This window comes from Amia ocellicauda, chromosome 20 (assembly GCF_036373705.1).
Source record: "Amia ocellicauda isolate fAmiCal2 chromosome 20, fAmiCal2.hap1, whole genome shotgun sequence".
NCBI classification, from domain to species: Eukaryota; Metazoa; Chordata; class Actinopteri; order Amiiformes; family Amiidae; genus Amia; species Amia ocellicauda.
Window position 1 is genome coordinate 13,608,008 of NC_089869.1, and position 22,025 is coordinate 13,630,032.

At 38.5% G+C, this 22,025-nt stretch overlaps 1 protein-coding gene across 2 annotated transcripts in view; it reads left to right on the forward strand.

The window, feature by feature from the left end:
* tet1 (tet methylcytosine dioxygenase 1) overlaps window positions 1-22,025 on the forward strand; it is a 38,603-nt gene that overhangs the window by 3,678 nt on the left and 12,900 nt on the right. Inside the window, exons 1-3 of one of the 2 annotated variants that reach the window (XM_066692757.1) lie at window positions 15,248-15,534; window positions 15,674-15,724; window positions 19,522-21,856. In XM_066692757.1, the coding sequence (XP_066548854.1) occupies window positions 15,493-15,534; window positions 15,674-15,724; window positions 19,522-21,856 (2,428 nt within the window). In that variant the 5' untranslated portion in view covers window positions 15,248-15,492. Of the gene's footprint in view, window positions 1-15,247; window positions 15,535-15,673; window positions 15,725-19,521; window positions 21,857-22,025 lie in introns of those variants that run through there. The other variant, XM_066692756.1, reaches the window with a different exon arrangement.

Here is a 22,025-nt window from a genome sequence, read left to right on the forward strand (position 1 = left end):
TGTTTTGTTTTGAACTTCTTTTGATTCCTGCTATGTAGTTAATTGTTTTTTCTCATGCATGTGAAATTGTGAAGTAAACTGCTGGAGGAAGTGTTTGCCTGGTGGGTTTGTCGTTCTGCGCTGTGTTACTGAACGATATTGTTACCGCGCTTCCAATTCCAAAGCTTTGCCATCTGAGCAGTGTGCTTCCGCCAGGAGGTGGAACACGTTAACTGTGTATTCTCAGCTGGAAAGACACAAGCCTGGCAAGTCTGCTTACGTCTTTGCAACAAATGAAACATTGGGTTCAGATGGTCTGCAGAGAATGCAGTGTTGAAAGTCCTTTTGAAAGTTCATTTTCATTCAAAAGTAAAACCAGTTTAAACTACCCATGGGGAAAAACTGTCTTAGCCATGGCAGTTATTTCATTTCTTATTCACTATATCCCCTTCCCTGAAGGCTGGCACTTAGGGTGAGCCAAGCTCAGGTGTGTTTTAATTAATCCTTCAGTGAAAGCTATACTGTCTACAGGCACTTCAGATTACATGTTTCTAGGGCACTAAAACTGACAAAGTAATGCTGCCTGACTTTCTCTTTAGTAAGTTTTTTTCTTCAAAATGTATTGGTAAGTGGAATTATTTGATCACTCTATTGAACAGTACATAATTAAAACAACTGATTTATACTTTTTTCTTTTGATTATTATTTTGTTATTTTACCAATGCTTTCTTTCTGAACTCTTTGACTTTTAAAGGGCAATTTATATACTCAAAAAAGTTATCATTTGTAATTCATCAGTAAATGACAGTGCAGCTGTACAAATGATCAGTCTTATCAGCATAGCTGTTTATGTGTGTTAAGATGACCATTAGATTATGGTTATTATGCTTGAAGGACCTTTGTTCCCAGAACTCTTTGTGAGGAAACTATTAACAATTAAACTTTAAACTCAATGACCAACAAAGATTATTTGAGAAGGTATTGATGGTTTTCAGTTGCTTTAAGAGACTCTCTTCACCTGGTTTGTTGTGCCCTGTTTTATATATACTTTTATATATTTTTTGTAGTAGTGTTTTTTTATCATTTGTATTGTAAAGTAAAGGATTTTGTGCACTGTAACTGTAGCATTATCACACCGATGAAGTAAGGTTCTGGGGGTGAAAGTGATACACTGTGTATGATCACATTGGTGAGTGGGCTTTAAACATTAACTTTTAAATATAGACATATCTTTCTTTCTTTTCCCCCCCAATGTGTAAAGTCTAATGTTTTCCCCAAGAGAACAATAGTGTCTGTAATATGGACTGCTGTTGAGCCAAAGCTACACTATAACCTGTACTATCTCCATCTTGCCAAGTGTGTGTTTGGTAGGGGTCATGCTATCACATAAGACAGCCTTTTCCCACTCGGGTCTGGGTAGGGAGCTTGCATGTTTGTTGCTCAGACTGAAGTGTCACCTGACATTCCATTTGTGAGCCCTTTGGACCCTAGTCAAGTTCTTTTCCTTAATCACACTTGAGTTCGATGTTTTGTTCGAAGTGTTCTTGCTGAGCTGAAGACATTTGGGTCAATAGCCTACAAATGATTTGACTGCTGAGCTATCCATAGTCCTGGTGTGCTAAACTGCCCAAGGGGAGCAGCAGTGCAGTGTGTTTGAATGGCTGTTTAACAAGAAGGGAGTGGGATTGTTTGCATTGAAGTGGAATACTTTTGAATGTATTTGACTTGAGTGAATGTGGGGGAAAAGGAATTCAAGTAACACGGGTGGTGCCACTTGCACAGTTCAATTTTTAATATTTTCAAATGGACAATGTACATTGTATGCCCACCTTGAGCAGTTTAATGACCCCAGTAAGTACATTACTTATTCAATCCAGTGTTCATGAAAAAATATTTTGATGCAGGAATACAGCAGTACACACATTCATATGGCACTGATACTGAAGCAAGAAGAGAGAAACTGGTTTCTGAATGGTAGACTCTTGCCATCCACTTGTGTTTGCTTGTAAAGCAGCTTTAAGGCTTTTAACACCCAGTTCTGCACACTTTGTCTGGAACATGTGCAATAAATAACCAAATGTTATTTGTTCTTGTAGAACAAGATATACTGCTCAAGTTTATCTAACTTTAATTTATTCACTTTGCTTGTAAATCTGTCAGAGGAAGATAATAGCTGATTAAATATATGTCGCACATATTTTCTCTTTAAAAGTATTTAAATTTCGTTATTGTTTTTGTCTGTATAGGTCTTTGGAGATAAGGGAGAAACCTCACAGTATACAGAACACTCAGTCATGGTTTAAAGAACTTGTCCTTAATGCATCATAATTTTAAAAAGGTTTTGCTTTTGTGTTTGCAAGATTATACCAATCCTATTGAGAATGCTTTATTCTTTCATAAATCATCCCTACCTGTAACTACAGTTACCTTTAACTCCTTTCCTGCCTCTGAGTTTTCAGACTTGGAACAATACATCAATAATATAAGTTCAAACTACTAAGCTGGCAAGATTCAGCCAAGAAGATTACATCATTATTACATAGAAATGTATGTGCTGCACACTGCTTGTCAAAATTGCATGTATCATGTAGCATGTGTCAATGTAGCATCCATTTTTTTATTTGGTTTTCTTTACCTGTGTTACAATTAGTTATCCTGACATTTTTTATGGCTTTGGTACCAACAGCCATATTGAATCTAAAGTGCAAAGACGAGACTAAGACCAATAATGTGATTTTCCCAATGGTATTCTTACTGTAGACCTAATGACATGTAGAATGGCTCAGCAATGTAATATGGACCAAGAGCCCTGCAAAAAGCTCCAGGTTATTCATCTTGTTTGAACATGCATCCTTCACCAGCTCCTTTTCACCTGGTGGTGGTGTGGGGGGGGGGGGGGGGGGGTTGCTTAATACCTTGGGGGAGGACAATTTTTCACTCGTCCACACTACACCAGTTAAAATAATGAAAATATTTGTGTTTCAACAAGAGTTGGTCTGTGTCAGAGCTACAGTTGCTAAATTGTAATCTCTTCTCTCTTTGACCTTGTCAAAATAAGAAGCAGCACGTAACTTACTTCAGAGCAAATCCTACAGGATCTGCTCCTGACTGCTGTTTGGACATAAATTAATAGATCAGTGGCGTCCCATGAGAATTCAATGGATGTAACCTGAACAGAAGGCTACCCTGAAGAAGCTTGCCTTGGGCATTGCTGTATGCCTCAGATTGAGTAAGGGCTGATAATATGGAGGAAGGGTGAATCTGTCTGCCTAAAAGAGCAGGAGTGTGAAGAAAAACAGAAGGAAAGGTGGTTAATGTGACCACCTTTCATTGCCCATAATTAAGCCTTTGAATATAGTGACATGGCATAGTGCATGGTCCGGAGGGCACCAATGGCAACTAAGTCAAGGCAAATCAAGGATAAGAGGTACTTTCATTCAAAACTGCCTGGATTCAATCACTTACTCTACTGTTCTGTGCCCAGCTGTGGCAGTGCAGTGAAATATTGTGAAAACATAAGTTATTTTAAATATTAACCAAAAAAAAAAACCCCACGGCTATCATTTGGTAGTCAACATGCTGGATAATAACAATTTAAGAGGAGAATGTTATTTAGAATAATACATTATGCATTTTACAATTGTTTTTAAATTAGTTTCTGTATTTGGTAAGGGTCGACCAACAAATGGAATCTCGACCTCAGACTACTGTACACTTGAGTTTTCACAGGTAACAAGCAGTTGTAGTCTGGATGGGGCAAACATACAAGGATAACCTCTTCCCCTGTATCCTGAACTCTTTTCAGTTAATTGTAAATCTTTCGTTGAGTGTAGTGGCAATAAACGTCTCTTACAGCAGGACAGATTTACAGCCTTATATTACAAACTTTAAATTGAATTTGCTGCTGTCCAAACTTCTACTGTCATTAGCAGCCTTGTTCTACTAGAGTCCCTGCAGTGTTCATGTTTCCTAGGCGCTTGCATGCCAGTTCTTGGAAATCAATCCAAACCTATGACAGTGTTAACTTATTTCTTTTGCTCACCTTTATGCCAGATATGACCAAAGTAAAATCACAGAAAGACAATATGCTCACAGTACCATAGGTAACCAAAAATTGTATGTCATGTGTTTCTACAGAAAGTGAAGTGACACACTTCCAACTTCATTAACCAGCCCAGTTTATTACTGGTGGGCACCCTGTTTGAGCTGCAGTGCCTGTGTGTTTATTAGCCGGTCTGTGTTCCTCTGCTCTGACTCATGGTTAGATGCCAGATGTCTGCTTTGTGTCATACTGTGGACTTAATTGGCTCTTAAGGAGACCCTGGCTGTCTCAGGAGCAGGACATTTGTCTTTTTCCATCACTGCCACTCTTCATCCACATTACAAAATGATTAATGGTTACAGTGTAGACTGCATCATGTGGGAAGCCTAACAGTTGTTGAAAGGGTTGAGTTCTTTGTGTAAGTAATGAATGGTTGCATTTGAGGCTTTGCAGGGCAGACCCTAGATTCTGGTAAGGATGCAGGAGGTCCTATAGCTCTTATAGCTTGGAGTTGACCTGTTACCTAGGCTATGACTCTAGCTGACTTTGACCAAGAGGTCCCAGTGGGTGGAGCAGACCAGGCTGAGCTGCTAAAAGGGCTGGCTGTAGGAGCCTCATATCCTCACACCAGTGATCCCTCTTACAAGTCTGTTGTGTGTGATAACTGTGTCTGTACCCCTCTGGCACAGACAACCTAAATGGTTGTGTTATGGTCTCAGATCGATGAGTGTGAAAATATTGTCTTCACCTTTCCCAGGCTACTGCATAGATTTATTTGGTAAGTGGGGCTGAATCTATTATTCCAGGTTGTAGGGTATACATCCAAGACCACTGAAGGGTGTGGGATGCCAAAATAGACTTATCTTTGCATTAAAGAATAAGGACTTCATCACAATCACAGTGTAAGCGCTACATGTCTGAAGGTCATGTTTATTCAGTGTTGCTTTACCTGTGGTGGTAATACATTTCTGCGTCAACATTTTCATTTTTAAACCGAGTTCACAGCTAACATATTGGTTTGTGTAAAAGGCACATGTCAAGCTCTGAAAAAAACTGCATGACCTCTTATGACCTCCTATGTAGGGCAGTCAATACAGATTCAAGCAGTTGTCTTTCACTGAATGAGCTTCGATTGAACTGATCAACACTATTCATTCTTTCCAGACATTTTAATTTCATTAATCTTAAGTACTACTCTTCCCTACATGAGCACTTTTGATATTTGGTATTGTATAATGTTGTAAACATGGTGTATTACATTGTTTTCTTGTAAATATTCAAGGAACTTTGGATAAGACTTAAAAAGACCAAATAAGTATGATTTCTTCTGCTGCTGTTTCTTTAGGAGAATCATACTGTGCTATAGCTGGTAGGCTGTGCTTTTGGAATGTGTTTAAAGAAAGGACCTTCAGCCTTTAAGAATCACTACATGTTTTAACAAAGCTGTGTCTCTGAGTAGGATGAATACAGAGGATAGAGGTACACAGGAGGGCAAGGCCAGCGATGCTGTGAGGAGTGAAACTTTGCAGCACAGTAGGAGGAAGAGGCAATACAAATATGAGAATCGTGAAAAGTCAGAGAAATGATTAGGACACTCGGCACACTGCGTGACGTGACTCTTCTGAAATGATGAGTCGCACTGAATCATTTCCAAAGTTTTTGGCATAAAATTTTCGACACCTTTATTTGATATCAGTAACAACTTGCTGTGCATAGAAAGTAGCTTAGTTTACTTTTTAAAAGGTGTTTTGGAGGCATTCTTTTTTACATTTTACATTTTACCACACACTTTACGCTATCAGAGTTACTGTTTTTGCAAACGTTACTTGAATCTGGATTGGTTTATTTCATACAGTACCTACACTTCAAACAATTGACATGGAAAATGCTTTTTGTCATATTCCATTGCTGCTATTCCTCCTTTAAAAAATCAGGACAGCTGAACAAATATGTGACATCACAGTCCTGATAAGGAATACAAAATAAATTAAAAATATAAAACTCAGACTTCAGCCTGGATCTCAAAGGACACAAGAGTAATTGTAACAGTTTATGTCATTTACTGTTTCCTTATGAATTATTTCATTCTTGTTGTAATAGTGATTGTGTTCTGAAGGATTAAAAAAAACAAATCTGCACAGATTGCTTTTTGATGTGCTAATGAACTGTTCCAGTAAAGGCTGCTTTTGAAGGACTGCATCAAATGACGTGGAGTGCAGAGGACATACAGGAGTGCTGTGAATAGGAGCATCATATGGTATTCACCAGTGACCATTGCTGTTGCAGATACTACCCTCCCATGATAAGTTGGCAGTTGTACAGAACGTGGGTTGTTTCCAAGAAAAAAAATGTACTCACAAATACCGTACTGTATTATTAGAAAATTCAATAAAGGACTTTAAGAAAATTGTTTTTTGTGCAACAGCTGTTTTAAAAAAATTGTTCATATTTTACAGGACTGTATAAAAGATTGTTTATAATATGTCTGAAAGTAGATACAAATATATATATATTTTTCCCTGAAAGCAGAAATCCATAAACCCCTTTGACCTCAGTCTAGTGTAAACAGTAAATGCTGCTCATAGTAGTGGCTGGGTGACTGTTAGTTTACACAGTGGTTGGGCTGTACCCATGAACCTTACAGTTCCTCCTTGGGGGTTTGCCTATGAGCTGCTAAAAATGCTTTGCCATTTTCCTGCAGCCTCAGCCAGGAATGTTTTCTTCCTCAAATACATATAAAAACTGTACATAAGAGACTTCCAAATGTAAAAGGTCACAGTAAAGGTTTACTGTGACATGTAGTGATGCAAGTACAGGAGAGCAAAGTAAAACAAGGCCGACTGTGTGGAGCGATGCAGTGCAGTCTCTAGAGTTAGAGCACTTGGAAGTAAACTTTTCCTGAAATAAAATGCAGGAAAAGCTGACTGTGAGCTAAAAGAGGAGAAACAGGTGTTGTTCTACTGGCTTTAACGAACCGTCATACTTCATATGAAATAGGCAAGAATATTGTATTTCAAATAATTGAGTAGACTTCATGTGAAAAACAACACTACACGCAAAGCCATGGTGTATAAAAGATAAATCAGATAGTTAAGAAATTGTCCTCATAACTCAATTTAAATGGAAAAGTAAAAGGCATTACTACACTATTAAAGTGGATTTAGCCAAAAAGTAATATATATGTATATATATATATATATTTGTATATTAAGGTAAAAAGATTTTAAGCACAGGGCCAAGTAGTTTTGAGAAGCTTGCTAAATTACAGGTCCTCAAACATTCCATTATCAGTTACCTGCGGGTCTTGTAATTGAGTAAAACCTTCTTCTTCTTTAAATCAAATGCATTATCTATCAGCTGAAAGGTTTTATCACAGATGCATCTTAATGGTATTTAAGACAGTGTGACACATTCACACACATTATTTACTTAGACATTAATGTATCAGTTCTAATGAGCATACAGGTGTTAATAACTTGACCAGATAAAGATTATTATTTAGTGATACTATACTTCCATATAAACCAATGCACCAAATCACATTTGGCTCTAGTTTGGCCTTCAGAACTCCAGTCTTTAGAGTTACATCTGGTTCTCATCAGCCATCTCTCATTTTGAACCTGTGCATTTGCAAACTGAAATGGATCTCTTAAAAAAAGAGAAAAAATGTAGCTTGCAAAGGGGAAACAACATTACTTTTGCCGCTGCAATTGAGCACTATGTGGCCTCACATCGTCTCTGTTTATGTATACTGTATATTCTGCTATTTTCTCCTGACTCAGCAGTTTATGTTGCATAAACTTGAGCAAGCTGTTTCCTGGGAAAACCTGGGCCTCCAGGACTCGGCCCCAGCTGCTGGGAGAAGTGGCTGAAGGAGTGGCTTGTTCTGGCAGAGGCAGCAGCACTGACTCTGGGCTCGGCCTCTTCTCAGTGACTCTGCACACGGCTGACAGCCGAAACAGACTCGTATCAAGTTTCCTTCTTTGAGCAGGCACCTACTTTTATAATGTGTTGTATGGTTCCACAATGAAAAGGTGCGATGTGCAGAGAGCTTTAGACAAGGAGGTAGAGTGGACTGTGTTTCATAGAGTTAATAAATAAATAAATAAACCCTACTTTGAGGGGACATGTCGATGATCACAGTGTGCTATGATTCACCTGGCAGTGACTGGATCCATTCCCTGGTTTATTTTGCTGTTTTTATTGTTCATTTGTTTTCCTTTCAAATTAGTTTCATTGGCAGATGGGTTGTTGTGTATACAAATCAATTGTGGGAAAACATACAAATGTAGAAACCTGCCCCAAACACTAAAAGCACGGGACTAGCTTGTATTGACTGTGTTGTGATTTTACACTGGTGTGCAATTCTATACAGTTAATAGCTGAGCTCCCTTTGGTCCATTTAGCTCTCTGTGAAAGAGAAAGTACTCAATTTATAGATTTATTGTCAAGTTGTAATTTTTGGGGGGGGATATTTTGTGTGGGGTTCCAAAGGACCCCAAGTTTTACCCTGCTTGGTTGAGAAACAATACACACATAAGCTTCTGAAAAAGAAGTGCAGTACAGTAAATATTGAAAACCCTGTCTTGGCTCCGTGTTGGCTCATATTACAGCTTGTGGAGGTTTGTATTTGTGTTGCTTTTGTGAGAAAAGGTGAAGCTGTCAATCGCTTGCAGCTACATTCAGCCTGGTTCAGTTTACACCTGACGCCTGGCGTGCGCCAGAGTCAAGGACAAAGCCTGAAGCTTTGTGTTCGAGAGGCCAGTCTAAAAACACTACTGAATTTAGGATGAACCAGAGGCATGGACGCTAAAGAGCCCACTCAAATTATGAGTAAGACAAGGTAGGCTTTCTTGACTTTTTGAAAGATATTTCAATAAACATATTTTGTATGCTAATTGTGTATACCCCCTGGAATGAGAAGGCTGTATGAGCAACAGTTTTATCCCACTCTCAGCATATGAATGGCAGGGATTAGTATGTTCCTTTATTGTTTTAAAAGAAAGTTTCATATTCACTTAAACAACAGGAACATTTCATTATGGGATGATATTGCTTATTAATGATTTATAAAAACTTTAGCAGGAGAATAATTCCTGGTATTGTACGATGGATGTGTGCAAAACACGTCTCTTAGGGAAGGGGTAGAGGGTGATGTAGAATTTGTAGTAGGATCTTCTGAAGAAGGTTCGATGTGCCAGTGATGGTTCTCAGACAGGTAAACTGATAATTAGGTAGACTGGATGAGTTTAATAATCTGTAAAATCAACCAGGTTACAAGGGATAATTCATAATATGGTAAATCATTGATAATCTGATTTATGATCATAATCTGATCAAAAGCAGTGGCAGAAGAGTTCTTCAATATCATTCAACAATTGGGCTAAGGCAAAGCTTTCTCCTATGAAGAAGAAAACACGATTAAGTCATAAATTGTCACTTTCAAACTCTTTCAAAATGACAGTTTAAATGTTTGGTGCTTCTGTTCCTTAATAACAGAAACGCAGTAAACAATTTGCATGCACCATGAGAAATGTGAGTGGTTATGAAGCCCCTAATTAAGTGAACTACAGCTTTGCAGATGACCATGAAAGTGGTTATTGTTGGCTGGAAAAAAAAAAAAAGAAAAATGCCTGACTGTTGGGTACGGGTGATCTTGGAATTTTAATGTATGTATTTCAGGAGAGAAACTAAGCCATTGTTTTTTTAATGGACACTAGCAACATTAGTTTAGTTTCTAGTTTTCATTGTTACTAACCATTTTTTTTAAAGTTAACCTATCAATATTAACATTAATATTAATATTATATACCTCTGTGCTTGAGTGTCATGCCTTATGGACAAACTTACTTTTGCAGCTTCAACCTCAAGAATAGAGCAAGGTTATTATGTGTGGTTTCTTACTAATTAAATTGCCATATTCTTCACTGAAACATTTGCTTCAAATTAAGGTCTATATTTTTCTGAGGTATTTTAGCATTTGATTTACAGTGTGTGATTACCAAAGAAGAGTCCAGGTCTGAAGTCATGTTTTCCCATGACTGTCAAAACTCCCTAAAAAACATGGCTAGTGTCTGAATATTTTTTTTCATTCCTGGCTGAAACATCTGTGTCCAAATATCACACGTGTAGTTCAAAATGTTCTTTCTTGGTGATGGGATTTTTCTGGCCACCTGAACTGCTCACTTTGCCAGCCCCACCTTAAGCTGCCAGTTAGTTGACATATACAGCACTTCAAAGATATTCTGATGAGTGATGTTTAGACCTAATTTGGCTAATGACCACTGGACATCTTGTTAGATCAAATAAGGTGGGACAGTTTCAGAGGAGGCGGCAGTTAAATAGCAAAGGGGGAAAAAAAACATTGCCTGCCTGTCTACACACCTCATGCAAATGTACTCATTACAAACGTCATGGTTGCTCCGTGCAGATCCATTTCTGTACTGTAAATGCAGTCTGGGGAATTTGCAGCAGAGTCACCCTTGTTGCCAGCTGAGGTGTACCAGGCCTTAACAACTGTTGATATGAGTAGGGATACAAGCACATCTTTTTTGCACTGTGATAGTAGAGCACGGATCTGTGTCCTGTGATAGTCTTGCTTTCTTCAGTCAATCACATTCTCAAGATCAAGTCAAGAAGGTCAACAATGGGCTGTGCTGGTGGTGTACCTTGTCTTTCAGGAATGGGGTGAGAAAACCAGTGCAAAAATGAAGACAGGTGTGAGCACTCTGTAAAAGACTGGACAATTTTCTACAAGTGGAATATTTTAAACATTCAAAATATTGTATTGTGGAAAAAGGAAAAGAAATGTGGCAGATCTTTAGCCTCAAGCCAACAGCCAGGAGAGAGATCTTTGATTAACAAATGCAATGTATTTTCTCCAGGAGGCATCTTGTAAGTGGAATACAGTTGATTCTGGGTTTATAATTGCTTTGTAAACGTTATGATGCATTAATTCTTTACTGGAAATGAACATATAAACTCAGTAAACCCGCGTCTCAGGTTGAGCTGTTTTCTGTAGATCTTTGCTGTTACATGCCAAATCCTCACTGATGTGAGACTACCGTGTTAATAATGCATTAGGAGCTGTCTATTTTGAGTATCGCTGAGCTCATGCAAAACTGGTGGTGCTGGTTACAGAATTAAAACAAGTGAATTGATACAGTAAACAAATGGGTCCAATAACCAGTTTAGTTACTCTGTATCATCGGTTGAAAGGTATTGTATTATTTTGTAAGTTTTTGGCAAAGCTTTTGCATAAATAGTGGGGTGTACAGCTTTTGCGTTAATACAAAAATCAATGGTTTTGTTTTATTACCTTATGTATTTACTACGCTTTTGATTTAGAAAAAGTGTTTGAAAAGGCATCCTGTTTTGTGATGGATAAACGTTGTACACCTAACCAAACACAAATAATAATATAACAATTAAACTCCTCTTCATCATAACTGTCTACATGTTAAGTCAAATACTATAGCTACTATATCCAAATGTAGTTTAGGTATCTTACACCTTGAGAAGAAGAGATTTGCTGATTATATATTATTCTGTAACTGAGGGATTCATTATTTGATATTATTATTATAATTTAAAACTGGTATAATAATTGCGATTTTTATATTAGACTTTACTTTTAGTAGAGCTGTAAAAAGAGTAAGGCATGTTTCACGAGTCCTTTGTTTTCAGTCTGAGGTCTGCTGCCCCCCCTGTTCAAGAGCTGTTGATACAAAGCACAGGAGAATGCTGCGGCATGTTGATTTCTACCTTGACCATACAAAGTTGCCTGCATGCAAACTCAAGGCTAGGTAAATTGAAGGTTCAGTGGCATGTTGCCTTTGTCAGGATTTAAAGTCTGTGCAGGGAGAATCGTGCCGTCCCTCCTAACCAGTTGTGTCGGTAAATCTTGTACCGCACCTGCGAGAACCTGTGTGGCAACAGGAGCAGGCGATTGAGTGCGTGTGTGCGGGGGAGTGCGCGTGTGAACAGAGGTCGTGATTTCAGCGCCTGAGTTGGCAGACGCTGGGGGGGGTCTTAAGGGCTGTTTCTACGTAGGGGCTGAGTGAGCTGGAGAGGGGGAGGGGAGGAGGGGAGACGAGCCAAATATACACAGCTGACGGTTAACCATGTAAATGCTGTCTGGGCTGTCAGTGTGCCAGGAGGGTGCTTGGCAGTTCCTACATGAGAAGCGTATTGCTTTTTCTTGGCTGAGCCCCAGCAGATTGTATTAAGCCCTGTTTAGTACACCGACTGGGGTTTACGTAGGATTTTCTTTTTTCTTTAAATTAAGTCACATTTGTATTGCAGCCCTAAATCAGAGATGCCTGAATGGAGTTAAAACTGGTACTTCCATAATGTTTGATTTCTCTGCCCCCTCTTATTATTATTAGTTATTGGCTTAAATTAGTGCTTGAAAAACATGTAAATCATCCGGTATAAAGGCATCTACAACATAACCTTAACCAACACTCTCAAAGCAGTGTTTTTAAACTGAGTTAAATTACCATATATGTTGTAAGGTATAGTATCCAAATGCAAAACGAGAATGGAAATTGAAGTTAAATCAGAGAAATGAAGTCTATTGCAGTAAATCCTTACAGCTACAGCTAGATTCCCCTGAATACTTCCCTACATGTTGACAGAACACTGTTGTCAGAATAAGATCATGTATCCAGTCTTATGAAGGGCTTCCTCCCTGTTTACAAGCAGCTGGCTCGGCCAGTTGAGCATGAATAAGACACACCCATAATCTTTAACTAGCTGCACGTAGATAGACAACTCTAAACCAGCCTTGACAGCATTTTCACCTTCTTAAAAGTAAGTATCTTGATCTGCATGACAGCAGAATATGATATGGTTGTATGCTTTCAAAACTTTCAATTTGTGAAACTATCCTGGAAATGCGGACGATGCTTTGACTACTGAAATAAGAGCTTCAGGTAAATTGCATTGCTTTTATCTGCATAACTTCTGACCTTATAACTCCTTCACACTTTTCTTACTACTGTAGCATCCTAAAGGGTTACTTCAGAGTTACAGTTAGTATTCCTCAAGACAGAAGTGGCAAGACTGTGATTGAATCTAAATAAGCAAAATACATGACTTACATTACAGAAAAAATAGAAAAGAACTGTAATTGTTTTTGTTGTTGTTGGTTGTCATGCGGGTTGCTGCGAATCTTGCTTTTGCCACAAGTTTTATTGCTTGTGATAGAAGAGCTGTCTGGCTGCTGGAGTGCGTAACAGAGTTTGAAACCAGCGGTAACGTGGAATCAGACATGCTGACAGATGGAGGTAGCAAACTGCTGTCCTTACGTGACCTTCGCCACCACATGTTTAACTTTATCTTAAAGCATGCAGCAATGCATACAGCTCCAGGCATTGTGCTTGTTTAGTATTTTATTCTTAAGAAGATGGTGTTTTGTGTAGTTTCAAACCCATAGTTTCAGCAGCAACTAGGAGTGGGTTAACAGTCTGCCAGGGAAGAGAGAGTGGCTCTGTGAAGCCCTCATGATTTCATACCCACCTCTTCCATAAACAGAGAAAGAGTTTTACAGGGAAAGTTTGAACCACTGCAGTCACTTAGTTTTTTATGTAATCACAGAAGAAAAAGGGAATGATTGAAATTAGCAAGTTAATCAGTCGAACTTCTAGCTGGAGGTAAGCAGTTTATTTGTTATTCCATGGCATGAACAGCTGTTTCTGATCGTTTCCAAAAGAGCACTGAAGCAGACGTCAAAGTTGTCCGCTGTGTTCAGTGAGTAAAATCTGCTAACGACAGTTTCAGCAGCTGTCCTCCTCGTCCACGATAGGTGACACTTATATTTCATCACAGATTTTGACAGGAGTGCAGAAGTTTATGAGAGGTAACATTTAACACAGTAAGATTCACAAGTAAGTGTTATGATAAAATGTTGAGGTTTCTCGTCCTCTGTGACTGTATTGAAATCTATCACTGATTAGTGCCAACAACTTGATCAGATTTTCCCATCACCGTACGGTCAGATATTAGAAGCTTTATGAGAAATGTTAATCTTATTTTGTGTGTTCCTGCCTGCAATATACAGGTATCCTAAAGATATATGAAATAATTCCATCCCAAATAATTACTAAGCTGATGACTTCATGAGTGTGAACTGATAAATACTACCTAAGGTGTTTGTTTTCAGTAAAAATAATATTGATTTCTTATGTTTATTTATATTGAGATTGTACCAGAGCGCATTCAATTTTTTATTAAAGAAACAAATTACTTCTTGCTTTTCCAAAGCCTATGCTATATGAATGCTCAATCAATCCTTAAATAACTCACAAGGTCAAGTGTTTTGAAGAGGGCCTACCTTATTGTTTCAACAATACAGAAAGACTGAATTGGATTTTGTTGAAGACAATGTAAATGTTTCTCTCAGGATGTGGTAATTTGAATTTGAAGACCTCTTGAACATTAGTTCACTCGGGTCAAGTTTACGCAGGTCAGCGGATCCCAATGTAGATTTCATGACCTAAGAAGTGAGGGTGTACTTAATGGGCACTGAAGAGAGAGTGTATTTCAAATGCTGAAATGTACATTTGTTAAAGAGGAATTCAACCTTGCATGATGAATGTGTAGTTTAACATTTCCATGGTTACTAGATTGTTTAACATTCACATTAGTCCATAATGCATATGGATAAATCATGTTTTAATTATATTTAACATCTATGTTTGTAAGTTTGTATAATATGTGTATGATATACAATTTTGTATCTCTATATATATATACTGTATAGTAATCTTCAAAAGTGAAAAACAATGTAAATCTATCAATATCTTAATTAAAAGTAAAAGTAGTGTACCTTACTCCTCCTGAAAAATACTTTTTAAAAACAATTTGTACATACATTATAAAGGACTTAAGTTTTCCTAAAGTTACACAGGCATCTCTCTGCTGTTGTGTAAATAATTAAATCTGGGTTTTATGAATATTTTTAACACTAAAAACATCTCTGCTTGTCTGGAGAACAAGGACAGACAGTAAGTTGAATGATTGTATTTCTCTGCACGACTTTAGAAAGAGATCAGTTTGAAAATAGACACCAAAAAAACTCAGACAGGATTTCTGAGTCTGTATTTTTAGTCCAGCACTGTGTCCATGTGCTGGTGTCAGCTCCAGTCCAGTCTTGTGAAACGTCCATGACACAGATTGTATCTCTCTCCTGTGCGTAGTTGTAGAGTAAAACCCACATAGGGGATCCTTTGTTTAGGAGGGTCTAAGCATGGAAGATAATTTACAAGCCGCTAAACTCCCCACGCTATTGGCTGATTTGGCCTTGGCTGCTTTTGCGAAAAGGCATGCCCAGCACGTCTGCAGCACCAGCAGCCAGCAACTGCTTTCCAGCGCTATGATAATGATACCAAAGGCTCTCTGAAGAATGAGGTACTGTAGCCAGTTATTCTTTTGAAGCTGAAGGAAGCAAGATGGCTACCTTATAGGATATGTTACCCATAATTGAGGGTCACGTTTTGGGCAGAAAAAAGGTAAGCCAGCAGTTATTTTATACATGCCTAGATTAAGGGGGTTGAAGCCCTTTTTTAGTATTTTATTTTATTTTTTTATTTTGTTTTTATTTTATAATCTGAGACAGCACCCTTAATGTGTTCTGATGTCTTGTTGCAGGTGGGGTGCAAGGATACAGCCAAACCACAGAATAAAAAGCGAGTTTCCAAGGTAATGGATACTAAATTGAATGTCTGTATTATGAGCAGCGTTTATACAGTGCTTTATGATGTTAAACAGTTAGATGTAAAAGCACCTGCTGTTATTGCAGTAAGTGCAATGTAATTTGTGTAGAATATAGTTATACACATTATAGTGTTATTAGAGATGTTCTCTGGTTTGATTTTCTGTTCAGTTGCTGTTTTGTTTGGTTCAGAACAGTTCAGAGCTAAAACAGGAAAGGTAAGCTCTGTGAATGAAAAGAATACTCACAAGACTTCAGAGAAATGCACTTGCATAGGAAGGAAGTTTTTTTTTTTTCTCTCTCTTCTTTTTAAAGCACAACACCACAATATGGTAGTAAGTAGTTCATGCAATGTTCATTCTTTGAAGTATGTAAGAACATTTTGTAAAGACAAAAACAAAAGCAAGAGAGAGGGGAACAATACACAGAAAGATAATTCATTTAAATATTCAGGGACAGAGGGAGAAAAGCATTGCATTTGCCGTTTGAAATACTGAGGTGTGCAAATGCTAAGAGAAAGAGACTGACACTGAGAAATGTTTTGGGAGTTTATTGAAAGTATGCAAGATGTATTATTGTTCCCTGCATATGTACTGTGCTTCGGTTTTTGTACAGACAGGTAGTTAATATAAGTACTTTTAAAGTTTTTTTCTCTACTATTTTAATTTCTTCCACCTGTATCGCTTTTGTTTCCATCCTTCATCCTTGCTTTTTGGCTAAAATAAATAAATGTCTCATATGATCTGGACCTGCGAATCTGTTCTGATTGATCTGCTTGATGATTCAGTAGAATCAGCAGCTCATTGGTGCTTGCTAGCCATTCAAATCCCAGTGGTTTTAATGTGAACAGCATAAATATGCCAACCACACGAGTTGTTCACTGAGTGAAAAGTGTGAGGCTGCTTGTTCAATACCATGCTTAACAAACCCAAATATTTACTGAAGTTAATCTTTTGGCTGAGCCATTTTGATACAATTGATACAATCAAGTGGAGGAAAGTTCACTTTCCATTTCACCCAAGATATTGTCATGGTATTGATTGTTGTTGTCACATTTCCATATACTGAAATGAATAACTAAGTGTAATGTTAGTATTTGGTTTAGTAAAACTTCACTCTCCTTCATAATTATAAAGAATCTCAATGCTTTTTAATTTAATACAAATGTATGCTGTGTTCTGTCAGATGTATAAAAGAGCAGATGTGTGCTCTGGAGTACATGAGTCAAAGTGGTATTTGTGGATTTATAGCTTCAACTGTATCACCCTGGGGTAAATAGCAAATACATGAATAGCTGGTAATGCTGTTTACATATTTTCCACAGGGATATAGCTATTCTAATGTGAAGCAAGCCACAATAAAACAGTGTGTAATTACAGAGTTTCACTGCTGATGTATAGATGTAGTTATATTGTATTATACTGTATAACCTGTTTCATTACCTGCTCCCTATTATTATCTGTGAGTGTAATGTCTGTAAGGTCTGTGGCATATCTGTCTACTTCTGCTTCTATAACTTAAGCATCTTGGGAATTAAGTCTGCTGTAGAAGTCACCATTTTATTGATCTTGTTTGGAAACGCTTTAGAAATGCCTTGTAAATATAGATTATTACAACATACTATTAAATATACTTTTTAGACAGATACATCATTTTATTCTGGTTGATGTACTGTAGTAAAAGACATGCAAGGTTGGGAGCTGTTTCTTACTTAGCTGAACACATACACTCACCTAAAGGATTATTAGGAACACCTGTTCAATTTCTCATTAATGCAATTATCTAACCAACCAATCACATGGCAGTTGCTTCAATGCATTTAGGGGTGTGGTCCTGGTCAAGACAATCTCCTGAACTCCAAACTGAATGTCTGAATGGGAAAGAAAGGTGATTTAAGCAATTTTGAGCGTGGCATGGTTGTTGGTGCCAGACGGGCCGGTCTGAGTATTTCACAATCTGCTCAGTTACTGGGATTTTCACGCACAACCATTTCTAGGGTTTACAAAGAATGGTGTGAAAAGGGAAAAACATCCAGTATGCGGCAGTCCTGTGGGCGAAAATGCCTTGTTGATGCTAGAGGTCAGAGGAGAATGGGCCGACTGATTCAAGCTGATAGAAGAGCAACTTTGACTGAAATAACCACTCGTTACAACCGAGGTATGCAGCAAAGCATTTGTGAAGCCACAACACGTACAACCTTGAGGCAGATGGGCTACAACAGCAGAAGACCCCACCGGGTACCACTCATCTCCACTACAAATAGGAAAAAGAGGCTACAATTTGCACAAGCTCACCAAAATTGGACAGTTGAAGACTGGAAAAATGTTGCCTGGTCTGATGAGTCTCGATTTCTGTTGAGACATTCAGATGGTAGAGTCAGAATTTGGCGTAAACAGAATGAGAACATGGATCCATCATGCCTTGTTACCACTGTGCAGGCTGGTGGTGGTGGTGTAATGGTGTGGGGGATGTTTTCTTGGCACACTTTAGGCCCCTTAGTGCCAATTGGGCATCGTTTAAATGCCACGGCCTACCTGAGCATTGTTTCTGACCATGTCCATCCCTTTATGACCACCATGTACCCATCCTCTGATGGCTACTTCCAGCAGGATAATGCACCATGTCACAAAGGTCGAATCATTTCAAATTGGTTTCTTGAACATGACAATGAGTTCACTGTACTAAACTGGCCCCCACAGTCACCAGATCTCAACCCAATAGAGCATCTTTGGGATGTGGTGGAACGGGAGCTTCGTGCCCTGGATGTGCATCCCACAAATCTCCATCAACTGCAACCTTGTTGAATCAATGCCACGTAGAATTAAGGCAGTTCTGAAGGCGAAAGGGGGTCAAACACAGTATTAGTATGGTGTTCCTAATAATTCTTTAGGTGAGTGTATGTAATAATGGTATTATACATTTTTAAAAAACATTTTTTTTAAATGTGTTGTGTGCTAAAGTATGAGAAGAGTGAAACTAGGAATAGCTAGATTGCTAATTTCTTGAGAATGAATGCCATTTATTATTATTATTAGAAATGTATCAGAAATTATTTATGCTGGCAAATGTGGAGCATATAACATAACATTCGAGTAGCAACTGTGAAATCCCTGCTTCACAAAAAAGTTGCTCTCTTAAAAATATTAGTCATAGACTTAAAAAGCTCAAAATTGTTTAAAATGATAAATAAATAAATACATAAATAAATAAGCTTTATTTATGGTATGCATAAGGAAATAATCAATTTGATCTTTTTAATTGATAGCAAAGCAAAGTACATTATTGATGTGCTGTTTAGGTGTGTACATATATTCATGTTTGGTTGGGGACATCCTTTGTGTGTTTTCATTTGTGCTGAAAACAACCACATCTGTTTCCCTACATATTAAAATATTGTACTGTTTATTAAAAAATGTGAGTACATGAAACTTATAATAAATCAAATGTACTCTGCTCATGCACCTCATCAAACAAACAAACAAACAAAAAAATACATAAAACAGCAAAGAAAAGTATCCCCTTAAAGTGACCAACTTTTTAGGGTATTTGTAATGTATTTCTATTACATGATTAGACTCATTTTGTTGCTGCTAATACTATATAGCTTTTTGGACTGTAAGTAAGTATCTTCCTGTTGTGTAACAATCTGTTAGGTGTGTAGTTTTCCCCTTTGCCTTCCATGTTGCAACATTGATTACACAATGTCATTTTTAAAAGTTGCTTCTTTCATGTCTTTTGCATTCTTTGTGTTTAGTGTTTGTGTTTGTTTTGTTTTTACTTGAAGGTTGAACCGCATGGAAGATCAGTAAATGGCACAAAAGCAAGCCAGATGGAAGAAACCTTTTCTATGCAAGAGGAGGATCTCACCTTGCAGATATACCCCATTCCACCAGCAGTGAAAGAAGCAAAGAATAGCAATTGTGTTCTAGAGAAGGAATTGGCTAGAGAGTGTGAGGATCTGCTTTCTGACCCCCAGGTCAATGGCAATGTATATGTGGCCAGGGAAGTTCCTGAAAACTGGAAGCACAATGGAGTAAACCCAGTTGATGGTTTACTCCTACCTGAGTCCCAAGAAACTTTCCCACAACAGTCCAGAAATGCCTCCAAATCCAAAGCTGAGGAACTCGCAGAAAGTGTTGTGCCCCTTAAAAAAATTAAGCTGGAAGAGTCCTGCATGAGGATTTGTCATCAATCCAGCTTGGCCCAGTATGAAAGCGGTGGTGAATATGAGGATGCATTAACCACTTTGGCGGCAGTAGTTTGCTACTCGATATCTGAAAATCAGGTAGTAGGCGATGGTCTTCATGGACCACTCATAAGTTCTGACACTTGCAAAAATGAACTGGAGGACACTGTAGATGATGTTTACCCTAATAATGGTGCTAAAAGTCTTGCAAACACGAACAATTCCTTTGGTGAAAACTCTTTGGTGCTGTCTCAGCCAAGCCTGCTATCATTAGTTGAGAAAAAAAACATCAGCATTGAGCAGGCTATAGCTATAGACGCCTTGACTCAACTTGCAGTAACTCCTTTGAAAACCCTCTCACAAACCATTGGAACCAATGAGAGCCCGGAGGAACATGCATCTCCAGGTTTAGTTTCATACAAAAGTGAACTTCCAAAAGACAATAAACTGGCATCAGATTCTGTCCTAAGGGAATACCCTGTTATCTGCCCAGTGCTGCATGAGAACTCCCCCATCCAGACTCCACTGGATACACGAAGCAGCACTGGCCACAGTTCTCATCGCTTATCTTCAACCGGCAAGCTTTCCTTACAGGATCTCTTAGAAGCCAGTTCAGCAGCAGATAAAATCCCAGCCTGTGTCAACTGTGAAAAACAATGTTACGACGCTGAGAGAGGCTTCAATAGTAAAAGTGAATACAAGCAATTTCAAACACAGGGACTAGACCGAAGAGGCACTGTTTTTGAAGGACAGAAGGAAGCCCCTCATTTCAAAGGCACTTTGCCGCTTAGTAAAAGGGTGAGGAACAAGGATGAAGAAGATGTGGCCTCTCAGTTAGCCCAGCTGGCTTTCATAATTGAATCAACTCACAAGAAGGGCCAATTGGATCCCTTAAAAGCTGATGAAGCTCCTGCTATTCATCAGTATCAACAACCAGACAGGAATGCTCCCCTAGGAATCCCAGTTCACATAATTACAAACAGTCATCAGTCACAGCTTCAAAACCTGAAAAAGACTCCAGTAAAAAAAAGCAGAACGCCCCCTTTTAAACAGAGGACATCTAAGAAGGCCCAATTGCAAAACCTTGTAGATAACAATGCACACCACTTTGGGGGGCAAGCGCAACAGAATCATGTAGACCTTTTACCCAAAAGGGGTCCAAACACCAAGCCACCCAACAGAACCAAAGTCCAGAAGGTGCTCCCACAGAGACCAACAGTTCAGCACCACAAATCTCCCCTGTTTCTTCCACGGGCTCAGATAGACCTGAAAAGTTGCCTAGCAAAGGTATCTCAGGAAAAACACACACATTTTTACCCCAGCAACTCCAACAATTGTGTGAAGTCTGAGCATTTACACCATCAGTCTGTTTCAGAACTTGGAGATGTCAATATTGTTAGAAACTCTGGGCTTCTGCCTTCAAATCATTCGTCTGAACTTCACGCTGTTTGGGATTCTGAGAGACTTTTAAAACAGAAAAATGAACACCTAGAAGCTTCTCCAGGGCCAAAAACAGAATGTGACTCAAATACTCAGGTATCTCAATGTTCATATGGGCAGCAGCATGGTGCTACTTCACAGGCAGACTCTGCCAATGTCAAATTCCAAATCCAAGACTCAAAATACAGGCATGAATCTCCAGGCAGTCTTGACAAATCTATTGTCAACAGCTTTTTAGGAGGTCAAGTACTGCCCTCCATAACAACTGAGCAACGTATCAAAGTAGAAACGTCTGGTTCTGTTACTGTCCTTTCCACATCAAATCTGAACTGTCCTGGAGTTGAACCCGACCTCCACGGGGGGTCAACTCCTGCCAAAAACACGCTGAATAGCTTTCTGGATTCTCCTCTTAAGTTTCTGGATACCCCAACAAAAAACTTAATCAACACACCTCCTAAAAAAGGATGTGATTTCCCTACTTGTGACTGTGTGGGTAAGTTGACTCCACCAAAATTGATATGGGCAACGTCTGATATGTCTTGAATTCAAATCTTGACATTAGAAAGCAATAAGGAAAAGGTTTTATGTAACCTGCAGTCATAGTATAAATACGTTTTGCAGGAGGACACAGCGGAACGTAATACAACTCAGACTCAAGAGCA